General features: G+C 37.2%; 1 protein-coding gene across 1 annotated transcript in view; it reads right to left on the bottom strand.

The window, feature by feature from the left end:
• PolE1 (DNA polymerase epsilon catalytic subunit 1) overlaps positions 1-24,312 on the bottom strand; it is a 650,197-nt gene that overhangs the window by 394,659 nt on the left and 231,226 nt on the right. Inside the window, 2 exon segments of the mRNA XM_090380641.1 lie at positions 16,764-16,856; positions 19,719-19,867. Coding sequence (XP_090236767.1) covers positions 16,764-16,856; positions 19,719-19,867 — 242 coding nt within the window.

Here is a 24,312-nt window from a genome sequence, read left to right as displayed (position 1 = left end):
TTTGTATAAGGCAATGGCATACAGGTCAGGCCTCGAATATGGCATACAGGTCTGGAGGCCTCATTTTTAGGAAGAATGTAGAGTTGCTTTGGCATGTACAAAGAAGGGTAAAAAGAAGGGCAGCAATTGGTGAGGGGAACGAAGGGATCCTCTTACCAAGAAAGACTTAAGTTCTGCAAACTGCAGGGGCTGGAAACTAGGCACCTGTGAGGTGATCTGATTGAGGTGCTTAAGGCCTTGAATGGGTTTAGCATGCTGTATTCTGATGGGATTCTTCAGCTTGCTCAGATTACAAACCTGAGGGGGCATAAATTCAAATTGAGAAAAGACAGTTGTAGAATAGATGAGTGGAAATTTGTCTTTAGCCAGCGGGTGGTTAATTGCTGGAACGTACTTCCATCTGTTGTTGTAGAAGTTGATAGCTTAAATAAATTCAAGGAAGAACTGGACAAACTTTTAGAGGGAATGGATGTGTGAAATTTTTTTTTTTTTTTTGGCTGATGCTACATAAGCTCATACGCTTGCTTTCTTGCATTACGTGCCTCTATTACTACTACTACTACTACTACTACATTGACGAAACAGGACTTTTTTATAATTTAACACCTGACTATACATTTAAATTCGAAGAGGAAAAATGTGTTTGCGCAAAAAATCAAAGGCATGCTTGTATAATATGACAAATATTATACAAGCACCTTGCAAATATGACAGGAACTGAAAAAAAAACTGTTTGTTATCAGAAAATTGTTAAAACCTAGGTGTTTTAAAAATGCAAGGAAACTTCCTGCAGATTACACTGCAAACAAGAAAGCTTGGATGATTTGAATATTTTTCAGGAATATGTAAACGATTGGAATAAAAGAGCTATTCAAAAAGAAGAAAAATATTTTATTGTTAGTCGATAACTGTCCTGCACATCCCCAGATTCAAAATTTGTCCAACATTAAGCTAATGTTTCTGCCTCCCAATGCAACATCAATTTTACAAACAATGGACATAGGTTTAATCAAGAGTTTGAAAGGATTTTATAAAAGATTTCTAGTTCTACATCTGATCAGTCAAAGAGAACAGAAACTTACCGAGTCTATATCGATATTGGATGCTATAAATTTATTGAATGATGGTGATACAACATTACTTTGACAACCATATCGAATTGCTTCAAGAAGTTGAAATTATATTCAAATGTAGATGACAAAGATGGAACAAAGAAAACAACTTATCATTATGCAAATGGTTGCTATGTAACAATGTTGTAGGTTTTAATACAGATAACATCAATGAATTTGTACAAGTCGATGACAACTTATTAACTAGTTGTTGTTATTTGGTTTTTAGGAGCATTAGCAACTAAGGCCATATTGCTCCAGTATATGCGGTGGTCCTTCCCTGACCTTTCCGCATCCTCCATATTTGGTAGTGACGGGCTCGAACCTCGGTCTAATCAAGAAGCGTTTATTAACTAATGATCATCCTATAGAGTGACATTGTAGATGGTGTGCTCAACAAAGAAGATAACGATGATGATATGATGACAAGTGAAAGTAAAACAAAATCAGTGCCGACAATATCACAAGGCTCAAGGTGCAATGGACACAGTCAATTTTTTTGAAGGAACTGAGGCAAGTAATGAGACTTTTAACACGTTGAGTTTTTTAAGGGGAAAATTAAGAAATACCAAAGTGAAATCTTTAAAACAAACATAATTTTTAAGATTCATAAATAAAGACTAATTGAAATCGTGTTTATTATTAAAGAATTTTTTTTTAATTACAGAGAAATAAATTATGTAAAGTATTAAGTGTGTTGTAGTTTATACATACATATTATACAAATAATATGTAGGTATGTACTTATATTCTTTTTTTATCTCTAATATTTATTTTGTTTTTTGAATCTATATTTTTATAAAGTTATTGAGAATTTTAAAAAAATAGGAAGTAGATTTAACTCATCACTAATATAAAGTATTCACTGTTTAATGGCGCCAGGGGTTCCCCCATCTCCACTATCACTTGATATAGCAAGTAATGGTTATAATGAGGAAATTTTGTCAGTCCCTTGTTGCTCTTTATCATCATCAGCCGTTTCAATCCACTGCAGGATGAAGGCCTCTCCAGCAACTTTCCAGGTCCTTCTGTTTTGAGCACTGGCCATCCATTTACTACCCACAAACTCATGAATTTCATCTATCCATCTCCGCCTTTGTCTTCCAGGTTTTCTTCTAGCTCCTCTTGGATACCATTCTGTTATTTTCTTAGTCCATCTGTCATCATGTCTTCGAGCTATGTGTTCTGCCCAAAACCATTTTAGTTCTTTAGTTCTGATAAGAATGTCCTTTACTTGAGTTTGCTGCCTAATCCATGTGTTTCTCTTCTGATCTAACAGTCTGATTCCCAATATAATTCGTTCCATTCTTCGCTGTGTAGTTCTCAGCTTCTCTTCCATTCTTTTGGTGAGTGCCCAAATTTCACTTCCATAAGTCATGGTGGGGAGTATACATTGGTTCATAATTTTACGTTTCAGACAAACTGGGATATTGCTCTTCAGTATGTGACTATATTTCCTGAATGCTATCCATCCAAAATTTATTCTTCTCTTGACTTCCAGTCATTTATCATTATTACAACTAATAACTTGTCCCAGATAAGTATATGACTCCACCTTTTCAATTAATGCTCCTTCAATCATTATTTCCCTTTCTGTGGCATACTTGTTCATCATTACTTTTGTTTTAGCCACATTCATCTTTAGTCCAAAATCCTTACTAACTGTGCATTGTGGCTTATGACCACAATGTCATCTGCAAATTGTAAATGGTTTAGGTACTCTCCGTTCACATTGACTCCTTTCTGCGACCAGTCTAATCTTCTGAAAGCTTCCTCAAGGGCAGCAGCAGCAGCAGCAAACAGCTTCGGAGATATTGTGTCTCCTTGTCGAACTCCTTTCTCAATTTTAAATTTCCTACTGTCTTTGTTTAGTCTAATAAAGAAGGTAGCACTCTCATATATTTTCTTCAAAATCATAATATATGGGGTATCTATGCCTTGTCTTTCCAGTACCCGAAACATTGCCTTATGCTGTATGGAGTCGAATGCCTTTTCATAATCCACAAATGCCAGGCATAATGGTGTTTTATATTCATTTGCTTTCTCCATTAGCTGTGATATTACGTGAAGGTGATCCATAGTTGAGAATCCTGTCCTAAAGCCAGCTTGCTCTTTCGGTTGATTCTCATCAAGTATTCTTTCTAATCTGTTAGTAATGACCCCTGTGAACAACTTGTAGATGTGGGATAAAAAGCTAATTGGTCTATAATTTCCAATTTCTGATTAATCTACTTTCTTATGCAGCAAAACTATGATTGCATTATTCCACAGGCGCCTCCGTAGCCAGGTGGGAAGGAGTGCGTAGCACACGCTTCTTGATTAGACCGGAGTTCGAACCGGTCACCACCAAATACGGAGGATGCGGAAAGGTCAGGAAATGACCACTGCATATCCCGGAGAAATATGGCCTTAGTTGCTAATGCTCCTAAAAACCAAATAACAAACAAATAACAAACATTATTCCACTGTTTTCTAATGCACTTTGTGAAGAGCCTTGCCAGTTTTTGTGTTATGTCTCTTCCTCCCAATTTTAACAACTCTACAGTAACTTCAACTTCCCCCGGGGCTTTCTGATTCTTCATTTTCTTCAATGCAGGTTCTACCTCATCAGGAAGAATATCGGGTATGTTGTATGTGTTGCTACTTTGCAATCCGTCTTCCCCACTGCTGGCATCATTCCCCTGCTCCTTGTATAATTCTCTATAGTAGTCTTCTGCTATTTGAATTATGCCTTCTCTGCTGTTTATAAGTACACCATCGCTATCCTTCAGTTTCAGTATCATTTGTCTTTCTGTATTACTGTTCATGGCTGATGATTTAAATCCTTTGTTTTCCCTTAATGCTTGTTCTACTTTTCTTGTGTGTTAAATCTTCTTATGTCCTCTCTGAGTCTCTTTCTAATGGCTTTGCATAACTCAGTATACTCAATTTTCTCGCTGTCAGTGTTTTTCTTGCTTTTCATTTGTCGTCTTCGGTTCATCATGACAAGTGTTTCTTGACTAATTTTTTCTTCTTTGGATTTCTTTTTCCCTATAGGTTTCTTGGGCTTTATCACTTTTAGAAAGTTGTAATATTCCTCGTCGATATCTTGGTCCTGAGCAGTCTGCAGAAGCTCAAACTTGTTCTTAAGTTCCAGTACATACTGCTTTTTCTCCTCCTCTGTTATTTCAAAGACCTTTGTATTATTTACTCGAGTCAGTTTTTACCTTTCCTTTCCTACATCTATATCAAGTGTACATCTTACCATTCTGTGATCACTTCCAACTTTTACCTTATTCAGGACGGAGACATCATTCACAATATATCTTCTGTTAGTGAGGATGAAGTTAATCCTTTTGGACTCTTCCATGTCCACTTTCTGTTCACACTTTTCTTGAAAAAAGGTGTTCATTACTGACAGTCCTTGAGATTCTGAAAATTCCACAAGTCTTTCACCTCTTTCATTTCTTTCACCAATTCCAAAATTTCCTATAGTTCCCCTTTCTGCGCTGTTTTGTCTTTTTCCAACCTTAGCATTGAAGTCCCCCATAATAATAGTGTAGTGGGTTTTCTGCTCATCTAGAAGACTCAATTTCGGTGTACATTTCTTCAACCTCTTCATCATCATGGCTCGATGTTGGTGCATAAATCATTATAATCTTTAGCTTGTACCTCTTAGAAATCTTGAGTATTAGTCTTGACACCCTTGGTGATGTACTTTTGAATTCCAAAATGTTGTTTTTAAAATATTTATGGACCAGAAATCCAATTCCACCTTCACTCCTTTCACTGTTTCCATTGGTGTACAGCAGATTTCCACTTGATAAACTTATAAGTGATTCATTTCTTCTTCTTGTTTCTTGTTGCTCGTTATAACCAAGTTCAACTGTGTATGAATGCCTTGATAGGTTTCATTGAGAATTGGAGGTTCATTCAAAAGCAATTCATGAAATTCTTTGCCAAAGCTGCAAAGAACAATTTTTATACCAGCTACCATCCAGCTTAATTGTTTCTTCGTCAAAAACTCATGTTGTTGGTACATTACGAGCGAATATAAAATTTATACTCAAAGCTAAATAAAGAGGAGATGATCACCAAGGAATAAAAAAATTTAATTATTGCTCTAAAGTGGCCAGATGCTTGAGATATGAGACTACTAACAACAAAGCATGCCACAGAAATGGTTGATGGACCCTCCACCAGTGAAGGAAGACGGAAAGAAGCCAAAAAAACCCACTTCCTATTCTAGCATATAATAAGGGAAAGGCAGTCACTAATCTGTCGGATCAAATGGATTTATATGCCACAATGCTAAGAAAGGGGGTAAAGTGCTACCGGAAATTAGTGATAGAATATATACTTGGAATATCAGTTGTCAATGCATACATGGTATACAAGAGTGCCACGCGAAAACAAATAAAAATAAGAATCTTTCAGGAAGGGGTAGTTACGAATTTGCTAAGTATAGAATAGAAAGAGAAACATGAAAAGCCAAAATGTGCTAACACTCATATAATAACGACAAAATTCAACGCAAACAACAAGAAAGTTAGAAGGATATGCGTTTTTTTGTTAGGCAAAATTGAATCAGTTGCTAGCAGAAAGGGGAAAAGTGTTTCGATGTATTGCCCAGACTGTATTTGTCAACCTTTCATGTGTTTGGAGTGTTTTGGGCAACACCATAAATATTCATAATTTTGTAATTATAAAATTCTTAATAATAAAGAATTTTTAAATAATGGCCAATTACTTGCTTATTTTTTCTCATAGTGCCATGCAAATTTCATCACATATATCAACAGAGGCCATGCTTTTCAAAAATAATGTAAATTTCAAACAATCGTCAGAACTATACAGCCGACACAGCTCCCACTGAAACAGTGGGCGTCAGCAACGTATGTCCGACACGGCACCTGAAAAACGTAATGGTGTCGGACATATACGGTCGATGCAGACATCAACATGTTAAACTGAGGCTGACCAGGAAAGAAGAATTATAGAGACTGTACTACATTTTAAGAAGTTGGGATGCAACACAAATGTCACGGTACATTTTTACACTTCCATATCGACTTTTTTCAGAAAACTGAGGAAGTGTAAGTGAAGAACAGAGTGAGAGGTTTCACCAGGATTAAAGATATGGAGATGAGGAATCAGGGGAGGTGATCAGTTTTCAAAATGAAAGGCGAGTTTTTAGTGGACATTTTACTATTATGCCCTTTTTAGTAGTATTTTTAATATGTATTTGAAAATTGCAAATTTTCACAATGGGTATTGCTAGTCTATATATTTAATATGGAAGCCATTTTCTTTACTCCGCCAGTGTGAACAATAGGCTAAACCGATTGAGCTGGAAATGGTCTCAAATTGAAGCAATTTCTTCCTAGGTGTGCACAAAGTTGTTAAAATTTTTAAAAAATCCGAATAGTTTTATTTTATGGAAAGGGCTAGTTTTGTAGTACAAAATAGTTCAACATTCACTTCATAGATGGAGCCACAGGAAGATGTTAAATAAACAGTTGTCTAAGTTGATAAGGCATTTTTTTCTGATTAACAATTTGCACCTTCGCAGAATCATGTCCTTTGTTCCGAAAAAAAAAAAAAAAACAATAATAATAATAATGATAAATAGATAATAATAATAATTCTCTACTAGCACTGCCTACCTTAAAAGAAAGAACTAATCCATTGCACTGCTCGCTCACCACATTGCACACGCAAGCTCATACACTCATTGCCATTTTTTACTTTTAATATGTTTAAAACATTCAGAACTCATTGTCATTATCAACTAATCAGAAATTGTTTAAAATATTCTCATCTGTGGAATTCTTTCAAAATTCACCATTTACAGCAAAACATGAGGGCTAATCAAGATGAAATAGAATTTATTTAACTATTTAACTGAATTTTTAACATTCCTTGCGAAACGTTCCTTAGTTTTCTGTGATTTCTTAAAATCAATTAAATTTTAAGACTTTTTTTTTTTGAGTTGATAACATTAATAGGGAGTGACACCAGAAGGATCCACCACGTGTCCAAAGGACCATAGCTACGCCACTGCTCACAAATATCAATATAAATCAATCTTGTGGATCTGACATGCAGCAACATTACATCTGGCTTGTGGATTGGAACCTACAAACTTTTAATGTGGGATAGGTTGAATGCTATATCAGTAACCTTCATATTAATGCTATATCAGTTCATAATGCCTTCATAATGCTATATCAGTAACCTTTGCGGAGCAGTCAAGTATGGGACATGATACTGCCATGGGGGATGTCTTTGTGTGTGTGCGATGCAAGGAGTGTAAGGACATAAGGCGACAACTCAGCGTTGTTATGGGCCTATATGAGAGCTTGAAGGATAGGGTGGATGCCCTCGAAGGATTACAAGTGAGGGGCCCATCAAGCTCTCAGCTGCCCACACCAATGCCAGAGCTTGCACTTGGTCATCGCGGAACACAGCGGCAACCCCCAAGGCAGAATGCGCTGGTCCCAAAGGAACTAGTAGTTGTTGGTGACTCTATTGTCAGGGAAACGGGAAACATGCTTTGTAAAAAGGATAGGTGGAATAGGACCAGGGTATGTCTGCCAGGGGCAAAAGTTGATGACGTTGTAGAGCGGATATCATCTTTTAAGGGCACAAAAGGTGATATAGTTGTACACGTTGGCACTAATGACATTAAGAGTAGGAGACCGGCGGAATTACTTGACAAGTACAGGTCACTGATGAAAAAAAGCCGTGAATTAGGGTTGAAATTGAAAGTGTCTGCAATTCTGCCCAGACACGATAGGAGGGAGTATATGATGAGAGCCCTGTCAATCAATTCGGCCCTGGAAAGATTGTGCAGGGCTCAAGGGGTAGAATTTTTTTCAGCCTGGTCTGTACTTGTTAACAGGAGAGACTGCTTCTACAGGGATGGGATACACTTAAATAGAAAGGGTGCAAGAATGTTTGCTGATGCTATCGAGGCAATGTTAGGTGGGTCGGAAAACTGCTAGATTGGGGGGATACAAGGACTAATAGATTAACAGTAGCCACTGGCAGAGGTGAAAGTGATTCTTGCACTGCTTCTATTGGAATGAGCCGCAGCCTGGAAAATAAGATGCAGGATATTTCAGAGACTGCTGGGAATCATTGGGGTACAAGTAAACACATGGGTTGTGTTAGGGTAGCTAAGAAAAAGAACAGGTGCATGTATACTTGTGTGTACACCAATGCTAGGAGTTTAGTAAATAAATTTGATGAATTTGAGGTATTGCTCAAAACATCAAAGGCAGATATTGTGGGGATTTCAGAGACGTGGTGTCACACAGATATAAGAAATGCAGAACTGGAATTTGGGGAGTACAATGTCTACAGAAAGGATAGACAGGATAGGAAGGGAGGAGGGGTTATGCTATTAGTTAAAAAACACATAAAATCCAAGGAAGTGAAGCCAATCGACATCGCTGGACAGTGCAGTGTCGAGTCAGTTTGGTGTGACATAAGCATTGGGAGATCAAAATTGAGAGTAGGAGTGTGCTATAGGCCTAATGACTCTGATGAGTATAATAAGAAACTGTTCGGAGAAATAGAGTGGGCCAGTAAATCAGAGAGTCTTATAATGGGGGATTTTAATTTCCCAGATATTGACTGGAATTTGGGGGCTGGTCACTCACACAGTAGCAAGGCTTTTGTGGATTTATTGGATGATTGTTTTCTACATCAGCATGTTCGGGAGGCAACTAGAGGGAGTAATACTCTTGATTTGATTATCAGTAGTGATTCTTCATGCATTAAGAATCTGCAGATAAATGAACCACTTGGTGGCAGTGATCACAGTGTGCTGAAGTGGGAGTTACTCAAAGAGGTAACTACCATTAGGGGTAAAGGGAAGGGGTATTGCTTTCGTAAAGGCGACTACAATGGACTGAGACAGTATTTAAATTCTATACAGTGGGATCAACTGATGATATTGCCAACAGCAAATTCAAAATGGGAAGCATTCAAAGAACTTATCGTGGAAGCTACTAGGCTTTACATACCAACTAAGAAATATTGTTCAAGGTTTAGGCCTAAATGGTTGTCAGATGAACTAATGAGGCATATGGCAGAGAAGAAAAATGCATGGGATACATACAAATTAACACGTGACACGGACGCCTATGATAGATACAAGTTGATCTGTAACCAAGTTACAAAGGAGGTTAGGCAGGCGAAGGCAGATTACGAGAGATCCTTGGCAAGGGATGCGAAGAAAAACAGCAAAGAGTTCTTTACTTATGTAAACTCTAGAAGGAAGGGGATGAATCAGATTGGTCCACTTGAGATCGATGGGTCAACTGTTGATGACCCTGCTCGGGTAGCTAACAAACTAAATGAATATTTTGCATCGACATTCACACATGAGGAGTTATTCAGCGAGGGGAATGCCAGAGGTGTATTCAATTCTAGCAGTAAGCTAGAGAATCTTGTAATAACTGAGAGCAAAGTGGAGGAGAAATTGTTGAAGATAAACACAAGAAAGGCACCTGGGGTGGATGGGATCTATCCAGTTATATTAAAGGAGGCAGCAAAGGAGGTAAGCAAACCCTTAGCCATAATTATGAGAGCTTCCTTGGACTCAGGGGAGGTACCCATTGACTGGAGATGTGCAAATGTGACCCCAATTCACAAAGGGGGATCAAAGGCTGACACAAGTAATTATAGACCTGTGAGTTTAACTTCTGTTCCCGGAAAATTAATGGAGGCACTGGTGAAAGAAGCACTGCAGGATCATCTAGACAAGACTTCAGTTATAGCTAGGACACAGCATGGTTTTGTTAAGGGGAAGTCTTGCCTGACCAATTTGATTGGATACTATGATGCAGTCACAAAAGAACTGGATGCAGGGAATAACTTTGATATTATATACTTGGATCTTAGAAAGGCTTTTGATACTGTTGCACATGGAAGACTGCTGCACAAATTGGAGCAGTGTGGCATTGGAGGCAAGTTGCTGCTATGGATAAAGGGGTGGTTGAGGGGGAGAAGACAGAGAGTGGTAATCAATGGACACTGCTCATCGTGGACTAATGTTATTAGTGGAGTCCCTCAGGGTTCAGTATTGGGGCCTTTATTGTTTTCTGTATTTATAAATGATATTGATGATGGTATATCAGGCTTAATGTCCAAGTTTGCAGACGATACGAAGGTTGGCAGGGTTGTCAAGGACACTACTGACACTATGCTGCTGCAACAGGATTTGGAAAGGTTGAGCAGATGGGCTTCGAGGTGGCAAATGAAGTTTAACATTGACAAATGTAAAGTACTACATATGGGAAACAGCAACCCCAGAGCAGCGTATCAACTCTGTGGTACTACACTGACAGTGGTAGAGAATGAAAGGGACCTGGGGGTGGTGGTGCAGGCAGATATGAAGTTCTCTGAGCAGTGCAGACGAGCTGCAAGAGTAGCTCATGGTGTATTGTCAATGATATATAGGAATTTTTCTAGCAGGGATAAGGAGGTGATTATTCCCTTGTATAAGGCAATGGTCAGGCCACACCTAGAGTACTGTATACAGGCCTGGAGGCCTCATTTTAGGAAGGATGTAGAGCTGCTGGAACGAGTACAGAGAAGGGCAACTAGATTGGTGAATGGGACAAAGGGGTTCTCTTACGAAGAAAGGCTTAAGTTTTGCAAATTACAGTGTCTGGAAACTAGGCACCAGCGGGGTGATCTGATAGAGGTGTACAAAGCCTTGAATGGTTTGAGCATGCTCAATGCTGATGGGATTCTTCCTCTAGCTCAGAAAAATCACCTGAGAGGGCATAAATTCAAATTGAGGAAAGACAGATGTAGGATAGATGTGCGGAAATTTGCCTTTAGCCAGCGGGTGGTTGGTGGGTGGAACAGACTTCCATCCCTTGTCGTGGAAGTTGATAGCCTAAATAAGTTTAAGGCTCAGCTGGACAGGTATTTCGAACGAACAGAGGGGTGAAGTGGAAGTGGTTATTTTTATTTATTTATGTTACTTTTTTTTTTTTTTTTTTTTTTTTTGGCTGATGCTGCATAAGCTTGCTTTCTTGCATCAAATGCCTATGCTAATGCTAATGCTAATATTCATGCAACTTGGTCCTTGAGGCTGTCACAGACATTCTCTCAGATAGGCCAGACAAGCTGTGCTTGCTACCTGAAAGTCTAAAACGCTGATGGAACTAATATTGGGTGACACTCAAGTCAAGTGACCCAATTTTGGCAGGGTCCGGTGGTCAGTGACAGCCAAATCCATTTTGGATTTGGCTGTTAGTAACCAGGGACTGTTAGTAATCCTTGGTATAACCCCCATGTGCAAGCACACTGGGGGTGACCACCAAGGTGTTAACCAATGTAAGCAGGGGTCGAGGCATGATGCCCACACCACATGGAGGAATGCCACCCCTCTGTGTTACCAGGCAATACTAGGTGGCAGATGACTCTCATCAACCGGTGCAATACCACCACTTTGTCTACTGGAGGCTAGAAGTGGATCCCATGTTTAGTCTCCAGAGCTAAGCTGGTCAACCCTCCCCCAACTCTTCCATCATGCAGTATAATTGATGTCTTTTGAGGTTATGATGAACACCACCATGGCGAGATCCAAACTTCCTTACATTTCAAGGATACACTCTAAAACAGTGTTTGCAGGCTGGCAGCTAGTTAATAGACTGGACCGAACCTATTGGTAACTCTCTAGGAGGCTTCCGGATCAGCATCTAGACCCAGCTGGTCTAGATGGTGAGGCTTTTGAAATTAGTAATGACCACGCACAGATTGTTCATTTACCTACTAGAATACTGGACAATACTAACCATACAGCCAACATGACTGATCTTTTTCTCAAATCAACCCTTCTAAGTACATTGTCAAAGTGAGTGGTCTTTTAGGCACCTCAGATCACAACTTGGCGATTGTCTCTTCTCCAATGGAGCCATTATCTCATGGCTATTCAAAACCTCATGTTGTTTGGTATTACAAAAACGAAAAATGGGATAACCTGCAAGATTTATTTTCTTCTTTTCCTTGGTCGGATTACTGTTTCGAAACTTTGCATGTCAATATTTGCTTAGATCGTGTCAGTGAAATTATTCTTGTAGGAATGGAATCCTTTATTCCACATTCAACCATAAAATCACATCCTTTATCTAAATCTTGGTTTTCCAATAAATGTGCTAAGGCTGTTCAAGAGAAGAAGATGAAGGTTACATATTGTAATTGGCTTGTTTCCAATTCTTCATTTTCATTTTCTGCTTATTCCAGAACTCACAACAATTGTAAAGCAGTTATCAATCAGTCCAAACTAGATTTTGTACAGACTAAGAGTAGAAAACTTGCCCTAATGGTAGCCGAGCATTCTACTCTCTTGCCAAAGCTATTGACCGCAACTTTTGGCCATCTCTGCTCCCACCTCTGTCAAAACCAGACGGTTCTGTTGTCACTTCAGTAAAGGATAAAGATGACCTGCTAGCATTCCATTTTTCTTCCAACTCATGTATTAATGATCTTGGTAGAACACCTCCCTCCATTCCCAACACGCTCCATTCAATGCCTCCTGTGATCTTCCATCAAAAGGATGTCAGAAGGATTTTGATGAATCTTGATGCTAAGAAAGCTCCAGGTCATGATGGTATTTCTCCACTTGTTCTCAGAACCTGTGCTCCTGAACTTACTCCTGTTCACTTTCTTATTCCAAAGGTGTATTTCCTTCTACTTGGAAATTTGTTCATATCCAGCCAGTTCCTAAAAAGGGGTGACAAATCCCTCGCATCCAATTATCGTCCCATCGCAATTACTTCTACTCTTTCTAAAGTAATGGAGAAATCAATTAACCGCCAACTCTTAAACTACCTAGAAATATTCAGGCTGATCAACAATTGCCAGTATGGATTCCATCAGTGTTGATCCACTGGTGATATTCTGGCTTATGTTACCCATTTATGGATAAATTCAATGAAATACAAGCAGTTGCTCTTGACATCTCAAAGGCTTTCAATCGTGTTTGGCTGTTGTTATGTTATGTTGTTATTTGGAGCATTAGCAACTAAGGCCATATTGCTCCGGGGATATGCGGTGGTCATTCCCTGACCTTTCCACATCCTCCATATTTGGTGGTTACGGGCTCGAACCCTGGTCTAATCAAGAAGCGTGTGCTACGCACTGCTGCTCCTGTCCACCTGGCTACAGAGACGCCCAATCTATCGTGTTTGGCATAAAGGTCTTCTAATCAAGCTTACATCTTATGGGTTGCCAATTGTTTTTTGTAACTGGTTATCCAGTTTTATCACTGATGCTCACTGAGGATGATGGTAGATGGCTCTCTGTCTTCAAACTGATGTTCATGCCCCAAAGGTTCATTTCTTTCCTCCGCTCTTTTCCTCTGGTATATTAATTACCTTCTTCCATTGACCAGAAATCATGTCCATAGTTTTGCTGATGATAGCACATTGCATTCCACTTTTCAGTTTGAGAAAAACCCTGCCCTGCTCAATCGGCTTCAACTTCTCGAATATCCGCTACCATTTGCTTAAATGCCGATCTCCAGGCAATTCTCCAGTGGGACAAAGATAACTTAGTTGATTTCAATCCTTCTAAAACTCAGTCCTGTCTTATATGTCACAAAAAGGATTCTTCTTCTGCTCCTATGCTTAGCTTTGGTGGCACTACAGTTTCTAGGCAAGATGATATATCTATACATCTCTTTTGGGGATTACCCTGACTTCTAATCTCTCTTAGCACTAGCACATTACAAATATTGCTGCTTCTGCATCTAAAAAACTTGGTTTTATCTTTCCCTCTCGGCATTACTTTTCTTCCAAATAGCTATTCACTCTGTACAAATCGCAAATCCACCCTACCATGGAATATTCCCGCAGATGTTCCCACATCTGGGACGGTGTCCTCAAAACCTCTCTCAGGCTTCTAGATTCCATTCAGAAGAAGGCTATTAGGTTAATTAATGACTCATCTCTAACAGAGCCTCTCCATTCTCTGTCTCATAGACATTCTGTTTCTGCAGCATGCCTTTTGTACAGATGCTTCCATGGGCACTGTTCTTCTGAATTGGCTTCTATAATTCCCGCTCTCTCTTTCAAAACAGTCCGAACATGTGCCACCACCACCAACCATCATCCATTTACTGTCCATCTTCAAACTCACAGAATCAACTTTTCATCTTCCTCGTTTATTCATTCAACTGGAATAACCTTCCTTCATACATATTTCCTGAAAATTATAGTCTGCAGAAGTCCAAGTCTAATGTCAACAAATATCTTCTTTCGTCTTTTCAACCTCCAACCCATGCATGGTACTAAATGCTATAGGTTCTATAATATCTCTCATATTTGGGGTTTTCATAATTTAAAAAAAAAAAAACTATGACATCTGAATTTCCAAAAATCCATATTAAATTTTGGAAGGTTCAGCTAAGTGATACCTCAACAAAAAAAAAAAAAAAAAAAAAAAAAAAAAACCAGCCTGGATGGCTCCAGAAATGTCATCTGCTGAAAATATCATGGAGCAGGACAAAGAGGCCACAGGAACATTCAACAATACATCAACCACCTATAGGAGTAAACAAAGCCTTCAACGGCTGGGCAACTGTGCATAAGCCACCATATTGGGTCACCAACCGTGATGTTAGGTCTCCAATGCAATAGAGCATTTGGAGTATCATTCTTAACATTCACAAACTCTTGAACAGAGTGTGATATAGAATGACAAATCTCACTATAATATTTCCTTCTGATAGATGGTTTGTTTATGGAGGTTGCTTGGAAAGTGCTTCCTGTCAGAGTATATTGTCTTGACCACAAACTGTTGCAAAGGCAATTTCATAGCATGCAGCTGTTTCGGCTGGTTCAAATTTTATTGTTGATGGTGATGAAACCACGAAGTCCATGACCTGGATATTCTAGACACAGCAATCAGCATAGCAACACTCCATGTAATACACCAATGTCATATGACCCAAGTATGATTCATGTTATACTTGGGTCATACAGGTCAAAGGAAGCTCTACTATGTATTTAGCTTTTTAATTAAAAGCCCTTTTTTGCAACTATTAGGAGTCTGAATACTTTTGGTTATATAATTAATCATAATAGTTTATCACATTAGTTAAACAAGACTTTCTTGTTACAAAACCCACATATTACCTTATGTACCATTTTTCTGTCTAGGTAACCCTGTATTTCATTTTAAACACTGCCTCTGTGATTTCTATGTAATCGAATTCACAGTGCTCAGGATCACTAGTGCCCAGTTTTTTCCTTGCCATGAAAGAAACTTTCTTCTGTAAAAATTAATGTGAAGTACTCATTCAAATTGTCAGCAATATTAATATTGGCCATATAGTTAAAGGAAGTCACAAGCTTTTGCTGTACTATCCAAAAGAATAATATAATTAAATAAAAATGAATAAAAAAATAAACATTATTATTTAATAGTTTAATAATAAAAATAAATATATAAAAAATTAAAAGGAAAAAAACGACCTGTGTGTTTCCTTCCTCATGTAGTTAATTATTCTGCTTCCAGAAAACTTCCCACAGTCCACGCTATACCTCTTCCCTCCCATATTTTGAATTTATAACTGCTAATTTTGGAATCATTTAAAACAGTGAAAATTTTGCCTTCATTTATTTTACTTTTCCCTCTCAGAGCCTTAAAAACCTCACCCAGATCCCCTCTAAAGTGCCTGGTTGCCAAGCTCTGCAATCCACATATTTGAAGTCATTCCACATATGAGTACCCTCTTTTGCAAAATAAAACAAGTGGGTTCCGTCTTGGGACATTTCAAGAAGCTCAATGTCTATTTTTGGGTAGTCTTCATACTTGGGCACAGTAATCTAAGTGAAGGTTTACTTGGAATGCTGTACCGCATCCTTCTTGGAATAAAACTTACTTATTAGTAAGTAAGTAAGTAGGTTATCAATGACATTCCCACATCCATTAGGTAAGGGTCCAATCATATTTGCAATTTTCTTCCTTGTATTAAGATATGTAAAACTCTTGCATGCTTTATTTTCTCTCTTTTAGCTATAGAGAAAAGAAAGCAGGCAATCTTTTCCAGACAACCACTTCAATGGTATTATTATACCACTGAAGTTAGTCTGGAAAGATTACTTAAGACTATCTGTACCACAGAATAATAGATATTTATTCTGTGGTACAGATCAGCTTATAACTATTACATGCCTAATAGCCTTTCCTCACTTTATAACTGTACCAGGCAACACTTTTTTTGTACCATTAAACTAGTCAGTTTCTTATTCATTCACCTCATGATGATGAAGTATGAAATGTTGCATAATTGGTCATGGAGAAAAAACAGTTCTAGATACCTAACTATATCTGACTTCACTACTTCTGGTTTAGCTATTTGTTATTTGGTTTTTTTTTTTTTTTAGGAGCATTAGCAACTAAGGCCATATTGCTCCGGGGATATGCGGTGGTCATTCCCTGACCTTTCCGCGTCCTCCGTATTTGGTGGTCACGGGCTCGAACCCTTGTTTAATCAAGAAGCGTGTGCACTGTTGCTAGTGCCCACCCGGCTACGGAGGCGCCTTTTGGTTTAGCATTTATTAGAAGTCACTCAGGTTTTGTGATACATAATATCACAATTAATCAAATTTCCTTAACCATAAAAAGTTTCTGATTACTCACCCTATCTGTTCTACTAATTCTCGGGCATGAGTAATGATCCCAGCACCAGTATGACACACAATTCCTGCCATCTCCATGCTATACCAACGTGCCCTAATTAAAAAAAAGTATATAAATAAAAATATTATCCACTTAAATGGAGTTGAAACAAAAGACATAGTAGGATCAATACTCTGATATATATACCACATATCAATACTATGATACAGTACCATATGTATCATTGTTGTATAAATTGGAGCAATGTGGCATCATGGGTAAATTACTGCTACTATTATAGACAAAAGGATAATTAAATGGTGGGGGAAAAAATGAGTGGCTACAAATGGCTACTATTCGTCATGGATTAATGTGATGAGTGGTGTGCCACAAGGATTGGTATTGCATCCCCTTACTGCATTTTATCTTTATTAATGATATTGATGTAGGTATTTCAAGTTTAATCGATAGGTTTGCTGATAATACATGTACAGTGGTTAATAACAGGAATTTGGGTATGCCAAGAAGATCTAGATAAACTAAGCAGATGGCAACTGCAACCCTCATTTGGAAGGCAGATAGCCTTCCAAATAAGGGTTAACACTGATAAATAGATACTGTATTTGGGCAAAAATAATCCTGGAAAAACGTACCATTTGATAAGGAAAAAGACCTAGGGTAAAAAAACCTTCTGACATGAAATTCTCCAAGCACTGCAACCAAGCTGATAGAACAGCTCATGGGATTCTTTCAATGATATGTGGGAACTCTGTCAGTGGAAAATAAAGGGGTGATCATCTCATTGTATAATAAATCTGAAATATTGCATACATGTTTAGAAAGCTCATAATGGAAAGGACATATCAGATCAGATCAGATCTACAGGAAAAGGTTATCTTGGGGAGGGGGAGTTCAAAAGGACATTGTTATAAAGAAAGACTGGGGTTCTGCAAACTGCACTTTCTGGAAACTAGCTATCTACATGGAGCCCTAAATGAAGTGCTTTGAAAGGGTTAACTTAGCGTATTAATTGAAAGGGTTAATTTAGCATACTGAAAGGGTTAACTTAGCATATTACTTAGCATATTAAGTAATCTTGCCCTTTGTCTTTTATTATAACTTCCAAGACTAGCAAAAGGAAATTAAAATGTAAACTAAATTCAACGTCTAACAAACACCAACTGGAACATATGGATAATTTACTAAGCAACAAGAATGATAAAGGCATACAAACACAGTTCTGATAACCATGCCTTTTCCCTTTGCTTTGCTATACAAATGGAGAGTATCTGTGTTCTCAAAATGAAACTGTAGCTTAGTATGAGTTCCCTAAATGCACTGATTCAGAAACATTTCATTTCTGCTGACGTAACATGTGAGTACTGAAATGTGTTGGAAAAATAAATGGATATTATTTAATAAAAGAATGAAAAGATTATATTCTGTGTCTTTAAATTTTACAACTGAATATACATACAATATATACACATTCAGAGTTATAATATTCCCAGGCAAGTTGTAACACATACAAAAATTCAGACTGACTAATATCAGTTTTGTTAAATGTATAGTGGCCACCTTAACAATCTAGCTTACATTTATGCTACTGATAATGTCATTTGATGTTAATTCAACTTAATATGTTTAATCAACATTATGATAATGATGATAATTTAATGATGCACAATGATGATCTTGATCAAATGTATCTTTTCAAATGTGTTTTATGATGGCTCTTTTCATGTAAATTAAACTTTATCCTTTAGTAGAAGATTGATAGGTTGTTCAATGAAATGAACCATTAAATCTTGCATAAGAATTAGGCTGATATGCATTAGAAATTCCAATACTGCCGCCAAAACATTTACTGAAGTGAGAGTTCAAAAAATAAAAATAAATAAATCAAGGAAGTTCCTACCTCAATATCTGAAATTTGTTGAATAACTCTGTTAACATTTCAATAAATTATCTTTAGTAACAAGAAAATTAGGCGTAACTTTTACTTACTAAAAAAAATCAGCATCAATGGAACAGAGCACATAAGAGAATGCAAATTTCCTTGCCACAACTACCAGTCTTTTTTTTTTTTTTTTTTTTTTTTTTGTACAATAAACCAAAATAACTTTGAACTTCACATTATAATGAAAACAAAAGTAAGTATTAATCAAAGCTCCATTGTGCTAGCTCTCTCTCTCTCTCTCTCTCTCTCTCTCTCTCTCTACACTGTCACCAAGTGACTCCTGGTGCTAGCAATGAGTAGTGGCAATTTCTCGAAACACTCACTTTCCTTAAATATTCACACTCAGCATGAAACGTATAATACTGATGAGAATATTAAACTCTAACACATATAAATAAAGTCTGCCGTATAAAATTGTAAGTATATAGCAAGTATATACAGATTAACATTAATTACTTTCTGACAATTAATGTTTCTTTTCTTTCAAAACATGGAAAAAATAAACATTAATTATTATGCATTAATGATAATAAATAAAAACAGGAGGCAGTTGATATTTAACAATTCATAAAAATTTTTCGATTCCTTTTAATTTTGTAATGACAGGGAGTTACATAAACAAAATATTTAAACTAGTTCCTGAAGCACACTCATTACAAAATTATGTGATTTTTTTTTTTTTTTTGGCTGGTGCTGTGCTGTATGATGATCCTTTCTTGCATCCATATCCCACATATCCCTCCAGTGATTGCATGACGAAAGAACGCTAAAGAATTCAGAAATAGAAGTTGCCCAAGAACTGAGTTTATCAATATCTTGTACACTTAGCTGAGTATATGAAGATATTGTTATGTGTTTGCAATTAAGCCCATCTCTGATATTTAATAAACTATCCCACCAGTCAATCCTACATGGTGTATAGTTTTTACCTCTCATTAAATTAAAAAAAAAAAAAACTAAGTATCATTAACTATTTTATTTGTGATGAAACATTCAAACAGAAATTAATACTTAACCCTTTCCGCATCACATATCCATAAAAAGAGTTCAAAATACACTTGTGAGCCAACTGTAATGAGTCATATAGCACTTCTAGATTTTTAGCTGCTTTGATTTCTGCAGCATCACCTTTCTTAACTGCCTCAACTACTTTTCTTTTAGCAACCTAAATATTAAAAGAAATGAAATATATATATATTTTTTTCAATAAATAAATTTAGTGTGACATTTTGCAACATGTATCCTATAAAACAAGTAATATAAAAAAAATTTTTTTAAAGTCAATTCCTACTTAGGTCAACAACGAACTTTCGACTTTCGACTTCAAAAATTTATCAAAAAATTATTGATTTACGCAAGAATTGAACTCGCATTCTTCACCTTCACGGGAAAAATACTGAAATCCTTGCATTTTACCGATTGAGCTACTGCCTGTTGATTTCAATTTTATTCCTAAATTTATATCCTGCTAAATATCTTATATAAGAGAAATTTTTTTCTCCCATATAAAACTAAAATTAATTAAATTTAATTAATGAATTAATATTTGAAAAAACTGTATTAACATCAAGTGTCATCCACTACAAGTTTAAAAAAATGTATTTGAACTTGAGTGGATGAATAAAAAGTATTTTATTAACGATTAAAATTTGAACAAGATATATAAATATATATAGGGAGAGGGTGAACTAATAGTAGGAATTGAAAAATAAAAAGGTAAGTCCAAATAAAATAGGCTACAAAATGTTCAGAAGAGAGGATGTTCGGAAATCATAATAGGATAGACAAGTGTTTTCTTTCACGAATGTGATTTCAAATTAGATCATGAAGTTTCTTTTCAGAATGCAGAAGCCCCAAACTTTTGAAATAAAATTCAACCTTAAACTAAAAATAGGACTCACCTAAAAAAAGCTTAAAGAGGCTTAAAGGGGCTTACAGGGGCTTAGAGGGGAACAGGTATCCTGTGTGTTATCAGACACTCAGCCTAAAACACTGATGGATCCAATATCTCTCTATTACAGAAGATTTAGGAGAAGTCCGGTTGGCCTGCCTCCCTAAAATTCACTCGTGCACACCTTCTCGATGGTAAGCCCTGTTACGTCACTTAGGTGGCAACGAACGTGTAGAGTGGTTCTCTTCAAGACGCCTGGTCAGCGTGAAGAGGAAAAGACCAAACCCTCCAGCAATGAGAGCACAACAATACAAATGGCCCTCAGTCCCCAGCAGCTTTCACTCTCCGTCTTACGGCAGCGAGAGGATCAGAGTGGAAGCAGAGGGTGCTAAGAATCTCTGGGTACGACCAGGCTGCCATGCACGGAAATTGAACTTGGCCTGTTATAACGTACGATCACTCATCGGTGAAGACAGGATATTAGAGCTGGAAAAGGAATTAGAAAATGTGAATTGGAATATCATCGGTTTGGCTGAAACAAGAAGAAGAAATGAATCACTTATAAGTTTATCAAGTGGAAATCTGCTGTACACCAATGGAAACAGTGAAAGGAGTGAAGGTGGAGTTGGGTTTCTGGTCCATAAAGATTATAAAAACAACATTTTGGAATTCAAAAGTACATCACCAAGGGTGTCAAGACTAATATTCAAGATTTCTAAGAGGTACAAGCTAAAGATTATAATGATTTATGCACCAACATCGAGCCATGATGATGAAGAGGTTGAAGAAATGTACACTGAAATTGAGAGTCTTCTAGATGAGCAGAAAACCCACTACACTATTATTATGGGGGACTTCAATGCTAAGGTTGGAAAAAGGCAAAGCAGCGCAGAAAGAGGAACTATAGGAAATTTTGGAATTGGTGAAAGAAATAAAAGAGGTGAAAGACTTGTGGAATTTGCAGCATCTCAAGGACAGTCAGTAATGAACACTTTTTTCAAGAAAAGGGTGAACAGAAAGTGGACATGGAAGAGTCCAAATGGATTAACAACTAATGAAATCGACTTCATCCTCACTAACAGAAGATATATTGTGAATGATGTTACCGTCCTGAATAAGGTAAATGTTGGAAGTGATCACAGAATGGTAAGATGTACACTTGATATAGATGTAGGAAAGGAAAGGAAAAAACTGACTCGAGTAAATAATACAAAGGTCTTTGAAATAACAGAGGAGGAGAAAAAGCAGTATGTACTGGAACTTAAGAACAAGTTTGAGCTTCTGCAGACTGCTCAGGACCAAGATATCGACGAGGAATATTACAACTTTCTAAAAGTGATAAAGCCCAAGAAACCTATGGGGAAACAGAAATCCAAAGAAGAAAAAATTAGTCAAGAAACACTTGTCATGATGAACCAAAGACGACAAATGAAGAACAAGAAAAACACTGACAGGGAGAAAATTGAGTATACTGAGTTATGCAAAGCCATTAGAAAGAGACTCAGAGAGGACATAAGAAGATTTAACACAAGAAAAGTAGAACAAGCATTAAGGGAAAACAAAGGATTTAAATCAGCAGCCATGAGCAGTAATACAGAAAGACAAATGATACTGAAACTGAAGAATAGCGATGGTGTACTTATAAACAGCAGAGAAGGCATAATTCAAATAGCAGAAGACTACTATAGAGAATTATACAAGGAGCAAGGGAACGATACCAGCAGTGGGGAACATGGATTGCAAAGTAGCAACACATACGACATACCCGATATTCTTCCTGATGAGGTAGAACATGCATTGAAGAAAATGAAGAATCGGAAAGCCCCAGGGGAAGATGAAGTTGCTGTAGAGTTGTTAAAATTTGGAGGAAGAGACATAACACAAAAACTGGCAAGGCTCTTCACAAAGTGCATTAGAAAAGGTGTGATGCCTAAGCAGTGGAATAATGCAATCATAGTTTTGCTGCATAAGAAAGGAGATAAATCAGAAAATTGGAAATTATAGACCAATTAGCTTGTTATCCCATATCTACAAGTTGTTCACAAGGGTCATTACTAACAGATTAGAAAGAATACTTGATGAGAATCAACCGAAAGAGCAAGCTGGCTTTAGGACAGGATTCTCAACTATGGATCACCTTCACGTAATATCACAGCTAATGGAGAAAACAAATGAATATAAAACACCATTATGCCTGGCATTTGTGGATTATGAAAAGGCATTTGACTCCATACAGCATAAGGCAATGTTTCAGGTACTGGAAAGACAAGGCATAGATACTCCATATATTATGATTTTGAAGAAAATATATGAGAGTGCTACATCCTTTATTAGACTAGACAAAGACAGTAGCAAATTTAAAATCGAGAAAGGAGTTTGACAAGGAGACACAATATCTCCGAAGCTGTTTACTGCTGCCCTTGGGGAAGCTTTCAGAAGATTAGACTGGTCGCAGAAAGGAGTCAATGTGAACGGAGAGTACCTAAACCATTTACGATTTGCAGATGAAATTGTGGTCATAAGCCACGATCCCAAAGAATTAGAGGAAAATCTTAATCAGTTATGCACAGTTAGTAAGGATTTTGGACTAAAGATGAATATGGCTAAAACAAAAGTAATGATGAACAAGTATGCCACGGAAAGGGAAATAATGATTGAAGGAGCAGTAATTGAAAAGGTGGAGTCATATACTTATCTGGGACAAGTTATTAGCTGTAATAATGATAAATGGCTGGAAGTCAAGAGAAGAATAAATTTTGGATGGATAGCATTCAGGAAATATAGTCACATACTGAAGAGCAATATCCCAGTTTGTCTGAAACGTAAAATAATGAACCAATGTATACTCCCCACCATGACTTATGGAAGTGAAACTTGGGCACTCACCAAAAGAATGGAAGAGAAGCTAAGAACTACACAGCGAAGAATGGAACGAATTATACTGGGAATCAGACTGTTAGATAAGAAGAGAAACACATGGATTAGGCAGCAAACTCAAGTAAAGGACATTCTTATCAAAACTAAAGAACTAAAAGGGTCTTGGGCAGGACACATAGCTCGAAGACATGATGACAGATGGACTAAGAAAATAACAGAATGGTACCCAAGAGGAGCTAGAAGAAAACCTGGAAGACAAAGGCGGAGATGGATAGATGAAATTCATGAGTCTTTGAGTAGTAAATGGATGGCCAGTGCTCAAAACAGAAGGAATTGGAAAGTTGCTGGAGAGGCCTTCATCCTGCAGTGGATTGAAAATGGCTGATGATGATGATGACCTTTAAAGAGTGAATGGGTCTGATATCTACTGTCAACATTTCTTTCAAACTACTGTACATAAACCCAACGTCAATGGAGATAAGTCTGTTATGATTATATATTGAAACCTTTCCACTTAGAAATATTACCTTGGGAATTTCTTGATGGAAAGTGGATTAGTGAGAATTAATGGAGAATTTCTCCCAACGAGAATTAATGGAGACAGTTTTAACCAACTACTTGGAAATTTTCTCCCAACTAGTACCTCCCATTTATACTGTGAAACTGGATTTGTGAATTGTGAACAATAGAAATATAAGGAAATTCTGAGTTAGTAGTGGAAAATGATGCAAGAAAGCAAGATTATACAGCATAGCAAAAAAAAAAAAAACTTTTCCATATCACCCAACTATCTCCTTTAAAAGTTTGACTAGTCCTTACTTGAATTTATTCCAAGTATCCAT

This window comes from Mastigoproctus giganteus, chromosome 9 (genome assembly GCF_048544385.1).
Source record: "Mastigoproctus giganteus isolate SK-2022 chromosome 9, ASM4854438v1, whole genome shotgun sequence".
Taxonomy (NCBI): Eukaryota; Metazoa; Arthropoda; class Arachnida; order Uropygi; family Thelyphonidae; genus Mastigoproctus; species Mastigoproctus giganteus.
The sequence above is the reverse complement of the archived record's forward strand: the minus strand, read 5'-3'. Positions and strand labels throughout refer to the sequence as shown.